Below are 19960 nucleotides of genomic sequence, written 5' to 3' on the forward strand. Positions count from 1 at the left end.
GATGCCCTTCCAAAACCCACAGGAGAGTTATCCATTTGTATTTCTTTTGCTGGTCTCAGTAACAATCCAGAGCAATACCTGTATAATTCTTTTGTGATCTTTGGGATTGGGCATTGTGTCCAAATGATGTGCACCACCCTACCTTGCTGCAGGAGAGGCTGTTTTACATTGCTGTAGAGACTATTTGCAAAATTTCTGCAGCGTGGAATACAGTCCACCAGGGACGTGAAGGGTGACCTTGGTTGAGGTGGTTGTGGTGCAGATAGATGTATATGTGTACATGCAGTATACATGTCCATAGGGGTAAGACACAAACATTACATATACAGTACATTTCTCTATGCCAATGAACATGCATGTACAAACATTTACCTGTATGAGGAGTGTGCGTGTCAAAGTAATGGCACAAACATATTGGTGGGTCTCAAAGTGGAAGGAAGAATGCTTGATACTACTTCTCCGCTCATTGCTGAATAAGTAGAGATGCTCAGATCCGCTCAGTGCAAATAAGTACTGAACTCCACCCATTTTTATGTTTGTGCTCTAATGCACATTGTCCAAGAAACGGGAGTGCTCAAGATTAATGACATGCTGTGCTGCCCACCTTCTGCGAGGGCAAGGGCAAGCCTCATATGACACTGAATGCAGAGAGCGTGGCAGCTGTGGGACTCCGTTCCGAGGGAGGCCCATGATGCAATCACAGCTGGGACCACATAGCGCAGAGGATGACTGATGGCCTTGTGTGGTCATGCCAGCAATGCGTGGAAGAATTTGCCTCTCTCAGGGTGTTGCCTTACCAGCCCTGATGGCTTCCTGTAACCATGAGCCATGCTCCTCCTTCATGGAAGAAACACACAGTGCTTTTTATGCAGGTTTGTGCAGTCCCTCAATTCCTGTTCTACAGCAATGGCTAAAAATGTTTGTTGATGTCTTTTCTTTTTTGCAATGTGAATCGGAGATTTGAGCTCCTCATTTAATTTTGGGACCCAGGAAAGGCAACAAGACAGCCACAAAAACATCTTCTCCCGCGCCCTGGTTTATATTCCCCATGTAGACGAGGAGCCTTTCCACTTCTCAAGAAATGCTGAGATTTTGCAAATTTTCAGTTAGGACTCCCCTTTCCTATTGTGACCCAGAGTCCCTTTATCCTGTGACAGAAAGGGGGCTGCCTCTTCAGCAGGAGCCTCCTCTCATCTATCATGAACGGAGAGAATATTTTCGGGGATTGCCAAACAGGAAATCAGCAATTACGTCCTGAAGCTTCTTGCCCTCCACCAAGTTTCTGTCTGTGCCGCTTTGCTGATGCTGCATGATAACATAATCTTACCCTCGAAGACTGCAGCTCGGTGCAGTGCTCTGTGTCTCACAAATGTTGTGCAGAACTGCCCAAGCATTCATCATAGCAACTACATTTTTCTGTGCAACTGGCAGATGTGCTGTCAGCGTTGCCAGTGTGTCTTTAGTCTCCCTAATGGATGCGCCACACTGTTATGACAGTGATGGAAGACACAGTTGTAATCTTGCTTTCACCCGCCAAGAGGGCCATGCAAAAGGCTTCGCAAGCCAGGCGCACTTGGGGTAAGCTCCTGCAATCCATCTGAGGGAAGGGCTAGACATGTGACCAAGAATCTGTGGCTTGCATAAGGGAGATCACGTCCTGGAGGCTTTATTTCCCCCATGATGAGCCTTTCCAGAAGAATGGGAAGCCACGCTACCCTACTTCTTCAGGCATCATGCCCATCTGTTTTGCACATGCAATGTAGCTTCAAGGTGATTTGTCACGGCTTTTCCCCAATTTTCTTAAGGGATAAAGCCTCTTTTTCAAATGTTGACAATTCAGTTCTTGGTATTTCCCACCAGATGGCACCATCTCATATGGCATACACTTATTTTAATTGCTCAGTAAATACATCAGTGTTGGACATATATAGGCTCCTTCCCCACACTTCCCTTCCAGATGGATTGGACTACAACTGTTGTAATTTCCAAACAGGACTGGAATTGGGCATGCTGGCTGGGAACTGTGGAAACTGAAGACACCTAGAGCTGAGTAGAACAGGAAAGGCTAGGAGATACAATTTTGGAATTACTTCACAGTCTTCAATAATACTAAAGGCAAGCTGAATGCAAATCTAGAATTGGAAGGATACTGCCTTAGGGCCTTTCGTCACTTGTACTAATGACAGTAGGAATATGTCTTAGCAACCTCTTTTTACTGCTGTGTCCTCATGATATGCCTTCATCTCATCCTCAGCTTATACCTGAGGCAATGTAAAGTTGTCTGTAACTATTCTGGTGTGGCAGTTTTGCAGGCAAAGTATCCTGACATGCTTCACCTACAGTCAGGTGGGATTAGTCCAGCACCCGTTGCCCTCTTCAGGATGGAGCGGGCATGGTCTTCTCTAGTTTCTGGGCACTATTGTCCAGGGCCATTTTGCTTTGGGGAGCAGAAGAGTCTGTTCCTTTCAAACCACCTGTCCCCCATACAAATTGGTATTTAAATTAATCTCCAGCTCAGAGACTGGAATCAGCCTGTTGAGCAGCTGATCAGAAGTGCTGGGGATGCATCTGCGTTTGTGTGTGCATAATGAAGCAAGATATAGAGAATGTCTTTCTCTCCACAACTTCCCTTCCACCTATCAGCTGTTGTGTGGCTGGCCCTATATTACAGAAACATGGTTTAAGGCTCTTCTGAAATAGTACTAATCTATATTCAAAGGAATCCTGACTCTGTCAGCTGATGTTCTGTTGCATGTAGGTTTAGCTCTGTTTCAGAATAGCACTAAACCAGTATCCAAGGTGGTCTTCCTTTGCATCTGCACAGAATAATTGTGTAAGTTTTAACAGACCAGTTGGATTTAGTCATCCATTGAAATTCACCCATCCGCATCCCTGTCCCCATCCGAGGTTGAGAGTGATTGGTGGGTGTTTTCCCACTGGCTGGTGATGTATGGTGGGGTGGAGATAATTAAAGCCAGGGAAAGCAACAACCCCTGCCCTTAATATTGTCTTTTACATCATAAATAAGAACAGTATCATTTGTATCCTGCCTGTAGCAGGACAGGAATCGCTAGTAGAGGCAGCAAGTTTTATGTTGGCATATTTTTCTGTTGGCTCAAGTATTGTCAGAACTTCAAGGTAAGCCAGGTCAAGAAAAAAACACTGCAGGGATTCCTGGTATGTTACAGTACTTCACTGTAGTAGAATATATTACAGAATCTGGAAAGCCTGTCCAAAACCTTTACTGCCTCCTTTTGAGGACAACAAGATCAAGCGGTGTGTATGTCTGTTCTGAGCCTCTTTCTCATACTTTCTCCTTTCCCTAGGCTGAGTAACCATTCTTGCTCTTACGTCCCTTTCTCAAGGTCAGAGCTGAATTCCTCAACACGGGCTGATAGTTAGCGCTTTACCTGGACTATGAGGAAGAGCCCTTTGTTACCCTGGTGGATGGCAGTACTGGGAGAGCAACAGGGGAGTGGTGAGTCCCTGCTAATTCTCTTGGAGCTTTGAGGTTGTTTGCACAACTTGCTCAGATATATATTTATACCTTCTATTTGTTAAATTTAACTCTTGCCTTTACTTTAGGAGCTCAAAGAGGCATATAATCCTCTAATTTTTCGCACCACAACCCTGTAGGTTAAGCTGAGAGATAATGACTGATCCAAAATCACCAAGTTGGTTGACTTGAACCAGAGTCTCCCCCAGTCCTAGTCCTTAACCATACCCCACACTGATTCCATAAGCATGCCCAGAGCACCATTTTACCTCCACCATGTACAGCTCTTTAATGAGGTTTCAGTTAAAGATGTCAGTCCAGCACATCTTAGGACAAAACACAACTACAGATCACAGCAAACTCCACATGCATTAAAAAAAAAAAAGTGGTTGCTCCCAGATGAACATAACACTGAATTGGATTTCTACACTGGATTCTGTATTGCTTATCCTGAAACAGCTGCCATTTTGGATCATTGTAACTTGGATGCTCTAACCATAGATGCAGCACCTGGGTTAAGACTCGTTAACTAAGATCTATATTGGATAATTCATGCAAACACAATCTCTGTACCACTAATTTGGTACCGTTTTGGCCCACTTTTCTGGTCTGGAGCTGGAAATAAAATGATCTTTATGGAATTCTGTATGTTGGCTCTGGACGTACAGCCTTTATACTTTTGGATCTGAAGGTGTTGAGGGGGTAGGCAGGCTCTGCTTTTATTCTCTGTCCCAAATGCTAAGTATAACCTGACACAAAGAACGTCTTCTGCTGACAAATGTATTCAGTGTACAGCCTCCCTCCCAGAAGACTTTGAACCCCAGATTTAATGACTCAGTACTACCCTTGACTGAACTTTCTTCCCACCTCTGCTTTATGTAACATCTTGCCTGATGAAGAATTCTGGAATGCTTGGAAGCCTGCACATTCATTTGTGCCATTTGTGTTGGTCCTACTAAAAAGACTTTTCTCCTAGGGATGCTGGAGTTTGTTCCTCAGGGTCCAGTATCTGTTATGGTTTTAGCCAGAAATGCCCCTCTGTGGAATTTCCTGACTGAGCCTTTTTGTTAGTTACAAGAAATTGCAAAGAAAGTATGGCCTGGAACCTGAAAGGAAAGTTGGTGGAAGATGTACCTCATGACTAGAAATGAAATTGTGTATATTGATTCTGTTTTTCATTTTAATTTTTAAACATTTAAGTGGATTCACGGAACAATTAATTACCCATATAAACTGTGCTGACAAAAAAAAAAAAAAAGATGGAGAATTTGGATTGGACAAATGTATTTTGTCTGCCATTATTACTTACTGATGACCACTTTCCCTATGGGCTGATCTCTTTCCCTTGCTTACTATTATTCCAGCTGTTCACTGGAAGTTAATGGTTATAATCCTGCCATGTCAATTTTGCAGTAAGTTCTACTGAAATGGGTGTATCCTCCATGGGTTTGGGAGATGTAATGAGCTGAATAGTGCACTGCATGCAGAAAATAGATCTATACCTTCTGCAGGCTGTTGGCTTTGGCTTAGTTTGATGTATGAACCCTGACACAGTGGTTCATTAAACAAATCATGCTTGAAACAAAAGATAGGTTTTGCAGAGAGACACAATTATTTCCTGGGCAAAAGCTGCACTTTGCTTTTGAATGGCATGCCAAAGGGAAGGACATAAACTGAACTTGATTTTGTTTCATTAACATGTGATTAAAATTAAATATGGCTAATATGTTCCCCTGCAGTCATATATTAATAACTTCCCTCCATAATATGGAAATCTTGGAAAGCTGCACCCAAATCTTTCTGGGTATGGTGCACCCAGCCTGGGACCTCTGGTTTAGTGCTATGTGGAACTCAGCCACTGTTCAGCAGTAAATTGTGATTTGTACACTCCTTCCCAAACCTGTAAAATGTACTTATTTTCCTGGTCTCAGAATGGAGGATTGAGGAGGAACCGCTTTCTCATGAAATTTCCATTTTAAAATACAAAACTGGGAGAGTAGTATAAATTGCTGCATTCCTGAAACTCCATTCTCAGTCCATTCTCTCTCAGGATCCACCTCTAACTCTTTGCATCATGCCTTTGTTTTACAAGGGAACTCGGTCAGCCAGTTGTTAATGTCTGCTCCTATTACCTCCTGTGGATCCTTCATGCAAACCGGATATTCTTGTCCTTTTTGTTCACCCCCTGGATAATAAATACATAACCAAGCAACTTGGCATGCATCCTTTGTGATAAGGCCTTTCCCCCACCATCTATCTGCACACCTGGACTTAAGTTGATAAAAGTTGATCGTGCTAGGCTTTGCCTATCAGAAATTTGCTTTTACTTAGCATCTTTCTACTCAGCTCCATTATTTATGAAAATTCTGGCTTCAGTTTTGTCTGCCATAGTTTTAACCCCTGCAGGAAACTATTGTGTGAAGTTGTAAAGGGCTATGATTGATTGCAATACCATTAGTATTTGGCTGTTAACCTACATTATTTCTCTTTTCATACCATTCCAAAGATGTGATGGTGTCCCATGAACTGGAGATGAGCAACTCCCCCCCCACCACCTGAAGTGATATCTAAATAAAAGAGCTGAAGTTAGCAAAGGACCAGTCAGAGAAATAGGGATGGGTCTGTGTTCTTTTGAAGGAGCAGATTCTTACTTTGGTGTCCTTTCAGGCCCAGTTTTGGTTCACCATCCAGATCAGTTTCATCTGAAGTATCAGGGTGCCCTCTGCAGGAATAGAGGGTTCTAGCCACTTCTGGCCATCTTTAGCTGTACCTTTTTTTCCACGTTGGTTGCAAACTCTGGGATCTGCAGGCCTGCATATTTGGAAGGGCAGCAATGGGTGGGTTAATAATGCGAAATGGATGGAGCCAAGATTTTAAAATATTTTTCCTTGTTTTTTTGGGGTGTGTGTGAAGTCTTGTTTAATAAATTATAAGGAAATAAATTAGATATCTGTATTTGTATGTGTTTCCCACCTCAAAATGACCCATGGTACAAATTGCAGAGAATTCTTTTGGCTTTACAGATGCCAAGAAAGGGATATGGGGTTTGGTAAAGGGATATGCAAGCAGATCTGAGTCTTCAGGACACCCATTCTTGGCTTAGTGTATCTGATGAAATGGCTTTCCCATGATATGCTTTTTGAAGGACTACAAAACTCTTTGCAACTTTACTCACTCTTAAGGGGTTCAGTGTCTTTCTTAGCTGTAGCTTGTTTCCCCCAGCAACCTACTTGCAGATACCCCAAGGATGGAAGGGTCTAGAAAAAGACCAAAGTAGGCAGTCTTTTGAACCCTGAATGAAGGAATTTGTTTTTTCATAAGACTGCATAATCAGTTATCAACACCTACTATCTATAACATGCAAAGTTCTTGACTTACGTCCATTTTGGTCTTCCAAAATCACTTTCATAACAAGATATTCATTGATATCTATTTTTTAAAAATAATTTTTATTTAAAAAATCTTTTATTTAATAATCTTTAATTATATATGTAAAATCTTTATTAAAAGATTCTACATATATAATAAGAAATATATTCAAAGAAAAAGATATAGTAAATGTGAAAAAGAAAAAAGAAAAGAAAGGAAAAGAAGAGAAGAGAAGAGAAGAGAAGAGACAAAAAAAAAGGAGATAGAAAAAAAACAGAAAACATAGATATAGATATAGATATAGATATAGATATAGATATAGATATAGATATAGATATAGAAGTGACTTCCAATTTTCTTCTTGGCAGTTGTACATACAATTCTAATCAAACCTCTCTCTCTAAGATTACATCATAATTCCCTTCTTTCTATAAACTATTCTTTCTAATCATCAAAACCATAAGTCACAAAATCATTTTCTTTTTTACGCAAAACATCCATAACAGGTTTCCAGTCACTGATGAATGTCAATAATGACCTTTCTGTAATCAAAGAAGTCAGTTTGGCCATCTCAGCAAGTTCTGTCAATTTCACCAACCATTCCTCCCTGGTGGGTAATGCTGAATCTTTGTGCATCTAAAGATGTGGCAGTAATCATATATTGAAATAATCTTCCATAACTCTTTTTTAACTGTGTATCCATCAGTCCTAAAAGGAAAAGTTCTGGCTTCAACTGAAGATTAATCTTTAAAATCCTCTGTATCAATGTGTGTATTTGAATCTAAAATGTTTAGCTTTTTAAAATGTCCACCGAGCATGATAAAATGTCCCTTCATGTTGTTCACATTTCCAACATACATTTGGAATGCCTTTATACATTCCAGATAATTTATCTGGCATCATGTACCAAGTTCGTTGCTATCTATTGAGGAAACAGAGTATTTTATTACCAGAAGATCTCTGCCATTCTAAAGATGGTAAACTTTCAGAAATTACCAAAGTTTTATGGGTAAGAGTATTACAGTTAAATTCCATTCTTCTGCATGAGAAACTAAACTTGTGAAGAGATTATAAAGTCATAAAATAATAATCATGACAATAAAAGATGGTTAAGGTAACTGTAATTTCTTATTTATAGTAGAGGGAGAGTTTAGATTGTTTTAATGAAATGAGTCAGCTTTTTCCCAATGCTGTTAATTTTTAACAATTATATGAAACATTCCAAGCTCTGATTAAGTATGACTAATGAAACCCAGAGATACTTACCCATAATACCTGCAAGAAAAATAACCCTGAATTTAAGACAATTCCCCCCAAAACCTTAGACAGAAAAAAGGCTATATACACTTACAGAAATATTGTACACCACCCAGCTTCCCCACATTGCCACCTGGAGTTGCCCATTCCCACTGAAACCAGTCCAGGAGATCTCAATCCTCATTATCAAATGTCTGCATAAACCTCACTTGTATACGCACAGTATATGTGCACAATGCCGGAAAAGGTAGAACCAGGCCAGAACAGTAAAATTACTTAAATTAATGATCACTGATTGAAATTAATAGTCTGTCAGATAAGGTACCCTGTTTGTAACATAAATCAATCCCCCCTCAGCATGTATGCACACACAAACTATTCTGTCACACAGAGACTATTTTTGAGCACAAAAATACATACAAGTACATATAGCACATACACACACTACAGACTTATTTTATAGTATATCTTGGTAAGCTAAATGGCTGTTACTTCCCAGTAAGTTGGAGAAGAATCTGTTTACTCCATGTAAATTGGGATGAACACTTGTGAAGAGATCCCTGGGGTATTGTACTGTCATTTCTTACAAGAGGGAAATAGGTTTATCCATGCCTTAATGGAAGGAGTGAAGGTCTGCAGACCCTCATCTTTACGTGTGAAGAAGGAAGGCAGGACTAGGATCTTCCTCTCAGTGCCTCCCTCAGTGAAGGGATGACAGTGACGTCTCTCTCCTGGGCCTCCATTTCAGTCGCTTGCTTTCACTGTTTGCAATTCCTGACCATTCAACTCCCTTTCAACCATCCTGTTTGCAGGCTATTCTTTGGGAGTAAAATTAACCTTGTTTTGTTTCCAGCAAATACTCCATGCATTTGTGACGTATTTACAGCACATCATGAAAGCACTTTTGTTCACAGCTAACTTGTTGGTCATTTTGACCTAGCACTTTTCGTCTTTTACATGGGGAGGGTGAATGTCATACAGGGTCTTCAGAAAAGCAGATCTTCTTGAAAGAAGAAAATATGAGAAGCCACTAATGAGGTTATTTTTGTACATGGAATGTAATCAGTGGTCTTGCATGAATGCTGTCACTGCTTATGTTTGCTACCAGCAAAATAACCTTTCTTCAGCTTGGGTTACGACAAAATGGGGTGAAGGAGGGAGGGCACTGGAAGGAGCAAGAGATGATGGAGAAAGACTCCCGTGGCCAGACCTGCCCCATTCCTGCTGCAGCAATAAGACTGGCAGATGTTGCCCCTACTGGCTGGGGATATGCAGAAGAGGCAGAATGTGGTTTCTATCGTATAGTCATGTATAAAAAAGGGGCTTTGTTTACTGTTTGGGTTCTCCTAAACATCTGAGGACAGTTATTCCTAGAAAGATGCGTCAGTAGAAGTCAAAATGTTAAATGGTATACCACAGATTAATAACAATACTAACAAATGGTTGTGAAATATTAATAAATGTTGTGAAAATAAAAATAACCCCATGATTTTATTTTATTTTATACACACACACACACACACAAATGTGTGTGTGTGTGTCATATATAATTAATTAATTAATTTTTGGTGCCTTTGAGTGAATGTTGACTCCTGGCAACTGCTTGGACGAGTCCCTGCAGGTTTTTTGGCAAGATTTTCAGAAGTGGCTTGCCCTTGCCTCCTTTCTAGAGTTGAGAGAGAGTGACTGGCCCAAGGTCACCCAGCTGGCTTTGTGCCTAAGGTGGGACTAGAACTCACGGTCACCCAGTTTCTAGCTCAGTGCTTGACCTCTAACCCAGCACCTTTAACCACTATATCAAACTGGCTCTCAGATAGACAGACAGATGGATGGGCAGATAAGTTAATGATTACTTTTTTAATGTCATGGTCAGACTCCAAGGTTTTCTCTCTTCAAGCTGCACATCCCATATTAACAAGGAAGGGTGGGGTGGGGTCGGGGTTAATTATCCAGACTTTCAGCTGTACCACTGGACCTACATATTCTGTTTTGTATTTTTTAGTGAATGAAAATGAGGTAGAATGAGTAGCACTATGGTTACAACTAGACAGTCATTATTTGGAATACTTGAAGTCTTGGGAAGTACTTGGCTGTAACTGAAGTTGAAGCCTTATTGTATGCCCAGTAATAAAGGTAGCTAGGCATCTTTGGAAATTATTGGGAAAGAAATTAAAGTTTGACTTTTGTTCTCAAGAGAGTTTTATTCTTTGAAAATGGTGGGTGAAGTTTTTTTCTTGTGAAGATTGGTTGATGGTAGCCTAGACCATCTTATTATTAATGATATTTGGAAAACTTCTGAGAGGTTTTAAAAAGAGTATAATCCACCTAAATCTACTGAATGGCAATCTATTCAATTCAAACATTTGTTACGTTCTTAATTTGGGTCAGATGCATAGGTGACCTAGGGGACACCGATGATTTTGAGTATATTAGATAGTATTTTTAAAGGCAAAACCAACTATTTAGTTTTATTGACAATTGAAGAACTTTACAAAAACAAATATATATTTGGAACAGAGGATTAGAGTTTCTAGTTCTAACAAGTCAGCAAGTTTAAAACATTTAATATTTCTTGGGCTTGTAAGATGCCATTAATTCATTAAAAAAATTACCTTACTGGTCTATTGAATTCCTCAGCAAATGTTTTAAAAAAGTTGGTTATTTACTTTTCCTGTGTTGGAGATGCAATAAATTGAAGGCATGTTAACAAACGTGCATTTGTCATGTCCTCTGATTATTCCATATTGGTTGAGTATTCTTAATATTGTGAATAAGGTTTTTGGAGGTGTTAAGATTTTAAAATGACAGTATCTTGTTCAGTTGTAGTCCCCAAATTTGGAATTTATCTGTGAAGAGCTTTGGTTCCACCATGCTTGAATGGTTGTAAGAACAGTTGTTTTGTGTTTGTTCTTGGAATGAGATTTATCCTGCTGATACCAAAGATTACCTTGATGAAATTGTGTACACTCAGCCTTTCAATTACCTCTTTACCACCACAGTGGAAAGACTCAATGTGACCTCATGTGGTCAAGATTTTTTTGTTTAAAACCTCAGCTGCATTACTTCTGAAACATATACAGTATGATTATATTCTATTTTATTCAGTTAGTTCTTGTTTTGTTTTCTGTGTTTTCCCCCATTCCTTTGTTTTGTCATGACTTGTTTTTCTTTGTTGCATTAAAGCAGTGTGGTTTAATAAACAAAAAAGGAGACATCAGAGATGGAAGATCCATTTTCCTAGCATGTGCTGTACATGCAAATGAGAAGGGTATCACTGAGCAGTGAGTCAGAACAGACACAACAGAGGAAGGATAGGGAATGGGGGCAACAGATTTCCTGCCCATATAGTTTTCTGTTGACTTGAGGATGGGTAGGTAGGTGGGTGCTCGTGTATTAACTCTTATTCGTTGAAATCTGTGACAGGATACAATTGCTCCATGGACTTTGACACTGCATTGCTCAGCAAGCCAACTTCTCTACACAATTCAGTTAAGCCAAGGGCTTTTAGTCAGTGCAAAATGCAGGTATCTTCAAGCAAAGCGAGTGGTGACGGACACTCCCTGATCCCGAAGGCTGGTCAATGTCTGAAAATCATTTGGCTTCCCCTCCCAGGACCTATGGCTATGGGATCTGCTAATGGTAGATTCAGTGGTTAAAAAAAGAATAATAATCAAGGAATGACCATGTAATGGTAATATTGATATACCCATGTTTGCCATAACGATATCTGGAGGAAGATTGTATACAGTTATGATTATCTCCCATTTGAAAAAAAAGTGTTTGGACAAGGTGCAAAATATGTAGAAAGGGATGACCATGATTTCCAGAAGGTCAGAGCACTTTCCCCACAAACAAAGATTATACATTCTAGAACTTTTTAGTTTGGATAGATTTCCCCCCCTAAACTAAAAAGGATTGTTTAGAAGGTTTCTGAAAAGTACAGAAAAAAATGGTTAAAAAGAAAACAAAACTGGGGGCAACGATTAATATAGCACTGTAAAATGTCTCTCATAATTGCCCAAGGTATCATTTCTGTTTTTCAAACAAGTATAATAGTGAATAAAAAACCCATTATCACTTTGGATACAGTTCAAGAACATTCCATATTTCTAACATACAGACCTGTCAGAATGAACCTTTTTACAAGGTCAATAACACCGGGGTTAGTGATTCCTGCAAAATTGCACTCCTGTCATTAAAAGAGTTAACTTCCTTTTTTGACTGTATGGAGGAGAGCTGTGGTGTGCTTAGATGGGTAATCTGAGCTAATAAAGCCTTATATAAACTGGAGTTTTACATTCCTGGACCAAGCCAGATTCATCACGACTAAGACCTTCATCTGCAAGTTTTTCATTGGCATCCCACAGAAGATGAGTTTCACTGGAAAATATGAAGTGGAAAATGAAGAAAATTATGACAACTTTATGAAGCGCCTAGGTGTGTATATATATTTTTTCTCTTTCTTGCCCTATACATTTCAAGAGAAAAGCACTATCTTTGTACTAACTTTACCTAGGGTCTTCTGGTAAAATAGGGTGCAAACTTTCAGAGTTTCACAGTATTTTTTTGGTGGGAGGACAGAATACACGTTAATACTGTAGAAATTCTACAGTGGCTATACGATTTTGTTTGACACAGGTTTGTTTGTTTTTTGTAATTCAAATTTTTGTAATTCAAAAACTTGCACTATCTTGTTTCTCAGATAAATTTTAAGACTCAGTTATGAAACAGCTTTCATCTGTAGACAGGAAAGGCTGCATGTATGTACTGTGGCTACTGATTGGACAGTTCCTTTTTTATACATTTATAACCAAGAAATATAACAAGTTGACTCTACCCAAAGCAATACTTTTAGGGACAAACGTTTTCCCACATACGGAAGGTGGTTTTTCCTTAATATTTGTACATAGATTTGAATGTGAACTCAAGACAACCCCCCCCCCCATAACTTTCTAGGGAAAAAGGAAAGTGATTAAACAGCACTACTTTTATGGACTCTGATAAGCAATCCAACAGGTACAATGTTGATGAAAAATTGATTCTTATTCCCACTCTGTTAGGTCTTCCTGATGATGCAATTGAGAAAGGAAGAAATTTCAAGATAATTTCTGAAATAATTCAGAATAATGATGAATTCACCTGGTCCCAGATTTATCCAGGAGGACATACCTTGACTAATAAGTTTGTTCTTGGCAAGGAATCAGAGATGGAGACAGTAGGAGGCAAAAAATTCAAGGTAAATAAATGTTTGGCACCATGCCCCTTGTTCTGACAGCCCTTTTCCACGATGCTCCTGGTCCTGATATTACGTGTTTAGGAACATTGGAACACGAGCAACAATTGTTAGGGTTCCAGATTTGGCATCATGTATGTTTGAGCTTAGATTTTTTTAATCCACCCACCCAAGTAATTACTTCAGATCCTACTGACAGCAGGCTCTTTATCATGGCCATGTCAAAATCCTATCCATGGATCCTTTGGCCAGCAGAAAAAGATACCAGCATAATGTCGGCAACCCCCCACTGCCAATCCATATTCTATCATAGGCATCATGCCAGCAAATGGGGCAGTCCGTACAGGATAGTCTAAGAATAGGCATTAGTGAATCTTATTGTCCCAAGTAAAGTGGCCTTAGAAACCAGTACCCAGGTGCTAGGGAGATGGGATGTGCCTGCAGACACCTGAAGAGGTCAATAGATGCCACAATGTTCTCACTCTCGGAGCCACCTGACTGAAGTGGTGTGCTGATAAATATATAACAACTGGGTTTGCTGGCTCCATTACTGCTGCCCTGCTAGCTATCAAAGAGCTGATTGGAATGCTAGGTGTTGTGGGTCAGCCAGCTTGCAAAATTCCAGAAAATGTAACAATCAGTTCTTGCAAGCTGGTATGAGCCATCTCCAGCATACCATTGCTGACTGAACTTCTTTGGGGGCAGATCCTGCCTTAAATGTTATTTAGTATATTCAGCTAATGTAACCACCCACCCCCCTTTTTAAGCTAGAAGAAGCAACCTTCTACTACTCATCTCAGCTTACGTATTAAATAGTGCACTAGGATTGTATTTTTGTTATTGGAACTTGAACATGGTTGTGGACTAGTCATCTCATGCTATAATAAGAGCCAGCAACTGCCTGAACAAGTGCTAAGTGCTTACTAGATTATTTCTAGCTATCATTTAGAATTGTTTCTGACTTATACTTCGCAAGGATAACTATTTTCAGTCCCAGAGAAGATTCATCCTGCCCAAGAAGACTTCCATCTATACGCTATTGTTAATGAGCTCCAGTCAATATGACAACTAACACATGCCAATCTGTTACAGGCAATACTTAGAAAGGAAGATGGCAAAGTGATTTCTGACTTTCCAAACTATCATTATACTGCAGAGATTGCTGGGGATAAACTTATTGAGGTAAATCTCTGAAAACAACTCTTTGGAGATGGAATATGTGATGTCTAAAAGACTAGACAGAAATATACTAACATGAAAACTAACTCAATATTAATGTTGCTGGAAGAAGTAATAGGGCTGTGCAGCACTTCTGATTCCAAGGTAAAATTCTCCTTTGTGCAGGGATGTGAGCACCTCTCTGCAACTCCTTAAGGCAGCCACACCTTTACCAGGGAATTGTGGCTGCCCTCTGTGGCTGCACACACACACACCCCTCCCCGATCCCAGGAAAAGAAGTTAAAAGCTTTGTTCTCAGTGCTGGAGAACCTTTTTGACTTTAAATCTGAAGCACTGCACAACTTTAGACAATAGTAGCTACTAATCAATAATTTGCTCAATCTATTTGCAGTAAATGGATCAATAAATCCAAGCACAAGGGGTGAGTGGGGAAGGCTAAGGCTTGGTGGTAAAGTACATGCTGGGTATGCAGATTTTTTTTTAAAAAAAATTGCGATAGCGTCCTTCCAGGAAGCTAGTGTAGCCAAAGTCATCTACCACCTGCTGAAGATAGGAATATGAAAATGCAAAATGTGAATAAATAAAACATTGAAAAAAAAACTATTTAAAATGATTGCTATGAACAGGGTTAAAACATGGCACTTGATGTTCTTCCCAACTCATGTTCTGTGGAACTATTAAAGCAGGGCAGTAGAAAAGGTGGCTTTCCAGTTGTTACTTCACTAGATTCCCAGCAACTCCAGCCAGGACAGCTAATATATCCTGGGAAATGTAGCCCTCCAAATGTAGCTAACTAGAAGTTCCTCATAGTTGCATTAAAGATGTTGGAGCTTGGTCTCTTTTGGCCCCTGAACATCCACATCCCAGTTCACCTGAAGAAGGAATGTCAAGGAAGGGCCCAGTTGCTTTGAGGCAGCTATCAATAATTCACAGGTACTGTGTATGGAACTGTGACAAGGCAGGGTCTTCATGTTCCTGCTGAACTGTAGGCAATCGTAGCATATATGCAATGCAGGAAAATTCATAGAAAAGAGCTAGGGTTCAACAATAAGTTATTTCTGGCAAGATAGTGTTTTCAGTAAAAATTGCTTGCATTTTTAATAGCCAGCTTCTTAAGAACCTTTATAAAGTCTTGGCCTGGAGTTCCACAAATCCTCTTTTTTATAACCAGGAATTCAAGGAAATTAGCAGCTTTTACATTGTTTAAATATGGATACCCATATGGACTAAGGTAAAGCAATGGACAATTTTGAAATTGGCTGTTCTGAAATGCCTTACGGATGAATTTGGTATGAATTTTGGACATCCATAAAGCTCTAATGCAGAATTCCTAGATCATTAGTAGTTGCAGAAGAAGAAAGAGCCTTCAGCTGTACATGTCAGGGTAAAAGGATGCTAATAGATGTAGATAGATATAGATATAGATATAGATATTCCCCTGTGGTTTCAACAAAATGTTTGCTTTATTAATTCTTTCAGATTTCTACAGTTGGTGATGTAACCTTCAAGAGAATCAGTAAGAAGCTGTCATAAGAAGTAAATTGGAGAAGAAATAATCCAGTCCTTAGCCATACTGAAAAATGAACATGGTTATATAAAGCGATAGACCTTTCTCTAAGTCTGTATTTGTTTTGCAAACAAATGAAAGACACCATTTATTTCCCATATATATTTTTCCCTCTTCCCTCTATATAACACATTGGTGGAATCCTTAATTATCTAACTATTCCTAATAAAGAAGAGCAAGATTTCAGGCATTGTTATGTGGAAATTTCCCATAATACACATGATAAAGAGTGAATGAACACTTTTCTTTTTGCCATCATATTGTGGCTGGCTTTCCACCACACACTACCGTATGGCAAAACCAAACAAATTACATTTTGGCTCAGTACATTCTGTGCTTCTAGCCACAACAGTTCATCAACCATATTTTAGAGCATGATGTGATGTGTGAAGGGTGGCTTTTATAAACCATCTAATACATATGGTTATAAACAAATAAGCAGAAATAAATAATTATTTACAGCAATGTAAGCCCAGTCTATCTATACATAATTTAAGAACAATGACTTGTGGTCATTTTAAAAAGTGGTTACTGTGTGTGCAATGTTCTTACTAGTCATATAACTTGCAAAGAAGCTTTCAGTCTTGCTACCTAGAAGACACTGACATATTAAATCTTGATAGCTGTTGCTATCTTTACCGTACGATAGCTTTGCTATCTTACCCTTCTAAAACTGCATTTCATTTGCCCTATCTAGGTAATGTTCTAACTACAAAAGGGAAAAGTGTATGGAGTGTAGCAATTGTTTCATGTGTTCCAGCTAGCTTGAGGTCTCACAATGCTTGTTGACTGTGATTTTAGAAGCTACTGTACCTTTGCATGCCAGTACAGACAAACAGGGGTGGACATGGTGGAATATTTTTCTCTTCATAGTGAACACATGGTCATTGCTGACCATTTGAGAAGCAGTGATTATATCTTGGGCAACAGCCTTAATGAGAAGCTGTGATCCTACATGGCAATCACGTTTTCTCAGAGTTTCTCTTTCCACCACACAATATTACAAACTGAGGACATTATTCAGCATTGTACCAGATTCCAACACTGTTAGAATTTCAACGTCAGGAAGAAAGTAGCTTGTGAGCACCCTTGGGTTAGTTTCTCTGAATGGAAGGAAAGTGATCTTTCCCACCATACCTTCACAGAGAAGAATTTTCTCGCAGTTTAGTCACTGAGGCCCTGCTATATACAAAAGAAACATGCTTACATTCCCATGCTATGAATTTCCAATTTGCATGAGCTAAGTCAGTTTGACTCGAATAGGATTTGGTTTCTTAAAGTGCAAAATGCATATCACAGAGCACAAACCACCAGCATCCTCTTACTCAGAGGAATCAGTCAATGACTTTTTGCGCTTTTAGAAGGCAAGCCAAGACACAGTCAAACACCGCCCTCTCTGTGACAGGAAAGCCATGTGTTGAAGCTCAGTCCTAAACTGTGTCACTTAGCAACCAAACCTGGGCATGTGTTCCAACTAGTAGCTCAAAATGTGCAAATCCTTTACACTCCTGCTTTCCGATGGAGACGCTGCCACATTTCCATCTGAAATTAGGGCTTTTTGCTGTCAGTTCCTCAAAGCTGCATGGAAAGTTTGCTCTATTGCACCTTTACACAGCTGCTGGGTTCTCTCTCTCCCCCCTCCCGCTCCACTAACTCCCATATGTCCGTCCTTGGAGATGGCACTCAGATTCAGACAAGAAGCAAGTACTCTGTCTGATTTTCACTATCTAATCAGTGCAGCAAAAAGGGTGCTTTCCAGTGAGCACAAACTTCACCCCCCCAATCAACAACAACAAAAAACCCACCACCAGCCTGTAGAAGAACAATACCAAGTCTAATTCTACATTTTGAATAGAGGATATCAATTCACTTTAAGTTTGGAATACACTTGTGTTGATATCTTCTGCTGCTGCTTAGAACAAATCAAACTCTGGAGATATATTTTAATTTCCTTCTATATTTGCTTCCTGGCATTGGTAAGCAGTTGAGGCTAAAAATATTATTTAAACTTTTCTAGTGATGGGGGAGGAAAATGATTGCCTCACATAGTCCACAGTCATAATTTTAATGCAAAAAGGAAACTTTTACCTTCCATTGTAAAAAAAAATCACAACAGCTTTCAAGAAATATAAAGAAGATAGAAATTTCTGTTTAAATGTTTTCAGCATTAACAATGGGCATTAGTGTGTTTGTGTGGGGTGAGTCAGAGAAAACTGAATTTCAGCAGGAAGAGATCCAAAGCGATCTGACTCAAATGATATTTGAGTTTAAGTATGCGTCTTTCTGATTCTTCCTAAGAAATTCCATTTTTTATATTTGTGTATAGGAGATCAGAATTTATAATTATGCTAGCAGGTGTTTTGATCTGTATAAGTTACACACATGTCAAAACTGGTGGCATCTGTTTGCTAATTCCCCCTGGTTAGGGATGTGCTACTCAAAAAGCTACACATTTCATGGCTAAAAATTGCTCAGTCCCTACTAGAGGTTGTGAGAGTCCAGTGTGCTTTGTCAGATGTTCTTACTGAAGCTCAGTTTCTATAGGTAAATTGAATTAACATTAAACAAAAAATAAAAAAATGCTGGCCCTCTAATGATGAACAGAGTATTCAGCTTCCAAGTATTAATAGGCTTTGTACGTTAGAAGAACCCAGTTTGCTCATCATAATGTGATTTGTCACTCTGATTTATTCAGTAAATAATAGTTGAGCAGACTACTGTACGGTTTAATGTGATGTGTAAATCCAGTCATATTCTTTCTCTAGGAGAAACATATACTCAATCTTGAGCTCTCTTCAGATATAAAATACTATGGTGTTAGATCCAGAGAGTTTACATCCAGCTGCACTATTTGAATTAGCCCGTTGACTGTTCATCACATTGCCTCCAGTCTAAGCACAGGATGTAACTAGAGCCCTCAGCAATAACCTGGTCAGGACCCAAGTATTATTGCTTTGGGCAGAGTACAAATTTGTAATTTGCCCTCCTCCCTGCCATGGTGGTAGATATAATTATGCTATACCGCAGCCAGAGACAATTCATAGGCTGTGATGTTCATCCATTCCATGACCCATCATGGGGTGTCACATCAATCTATGAACTTGATTGGAAGGGCAGTTAGGCACACAATCCAGACTCTGGAATCAGGGCCCCACCTGTGCTTTCCTTCTGTTGATACTGGATTTGAACTTGCTATCCACTGGCAGTAGCATGTTTTATGCTCTACGCTTTTTTCATATTCTATAATGGTAATGTCACTTCTTCACATTTTCTCCATATCTTCATTTTTTGCTAACATAAAGCATTGTTTGAATCTCCCCTCAGGAAATAACTGACATGGAAAAAAGAAAGAGCTTAATTGGTTGGGTTCCAGATAAGGTAGTCACTTGGGTAACTGTTCTTTCTGGGAAGTCTAATGTTTGAGAAGAAATTCAGGAAACGTATTCCTACCATCTTCTGGAATTACCTTTGCTAGCTTCTGCATTTCTTCAAATGTCAGGAAACCATATACTGTAGAACAGTGTTGTCCAAACTTGGCCACTTTAAGATTAGTAGACTTCAACTCCCAGAATTCCCCAGCCAGCATGGGTGGGGCTGGGGGAATTCTGGGAGTTGAAGTCCACTCATCTTAAAGTGGCCAAGTTTGCACAACACTGCTGTAGAACAATTCTTTGTTGGATAAAATGTTATCAGTTTAGGCCAAAAGCTGGAATCTTTGAAAAGGCATGAATTAGGACTACATTCTCCTTATTTTTTCCAAATCTTTTAAATGTTGATGGCAATAATGGTGATATTAACTATCTATTAAATTACATTACATATCTGGCAGCATTTTTCATCATCAACTGACATTACCAAA

The 19960-nt window shown here is 39.4% G+C and overlaps 1 protein-coding gene across 3 annotated transcripts in view; it reads left to right on the forward strand.

The window, feature by feature from the left end:
* Positions 1–16548, forward strand: part of FABP6 (fatty acid binding protein 6) — a 45927-nt gene extending 29379 nt beyond the window's left edge. For 2 of the 3 annotated variants that reach the window (XM_025168701.2, XM_088133598.1), the window contains 5 exons: positions 3366–3478; positions 12434–12559; positions 13183–13358; positions 14448–14537; positions 16014–16548. In XM_025168701.2, coding sequence (XP_025024469.1) covers positions 3418–3478; positions 12434–12559; positions 13183–13358; positions 14448–14537; positions 16014–16067 — 507 coding nt within the window. In that variant the 5' untranslated portion in view covers positions 3366–3417 and the 3' untranslated portion in view covers positions 16068–16548. Of the gene's footprint in view, positions 1–3361; positions 3479–12433; positions 12560–13182; positions 13359–14447; positions 14538–16013 lie in introns of those variants that run through there. The other variant, XM_007420977.4, reaches the window with a different exon arrangement.
* Positions 16549–19960: the final 3412 nt, after the last annotated feature.

This window comes from Python bivittatus, unplaced genomic scaffold (assembly GCF_059951505.1).
Source record: "Python bivittatus isolate LINGU-HERP-01145 unplaced genomic scaffold, Pbiv_v1 ctg000080_np1212, whole genome shotgun sequence".
Lineage (NCBI taxonomy): Eukaryota > Metazoa > Chordata > Lepidosauria > Squamata > Pythonidae > Python > Python bivittatus.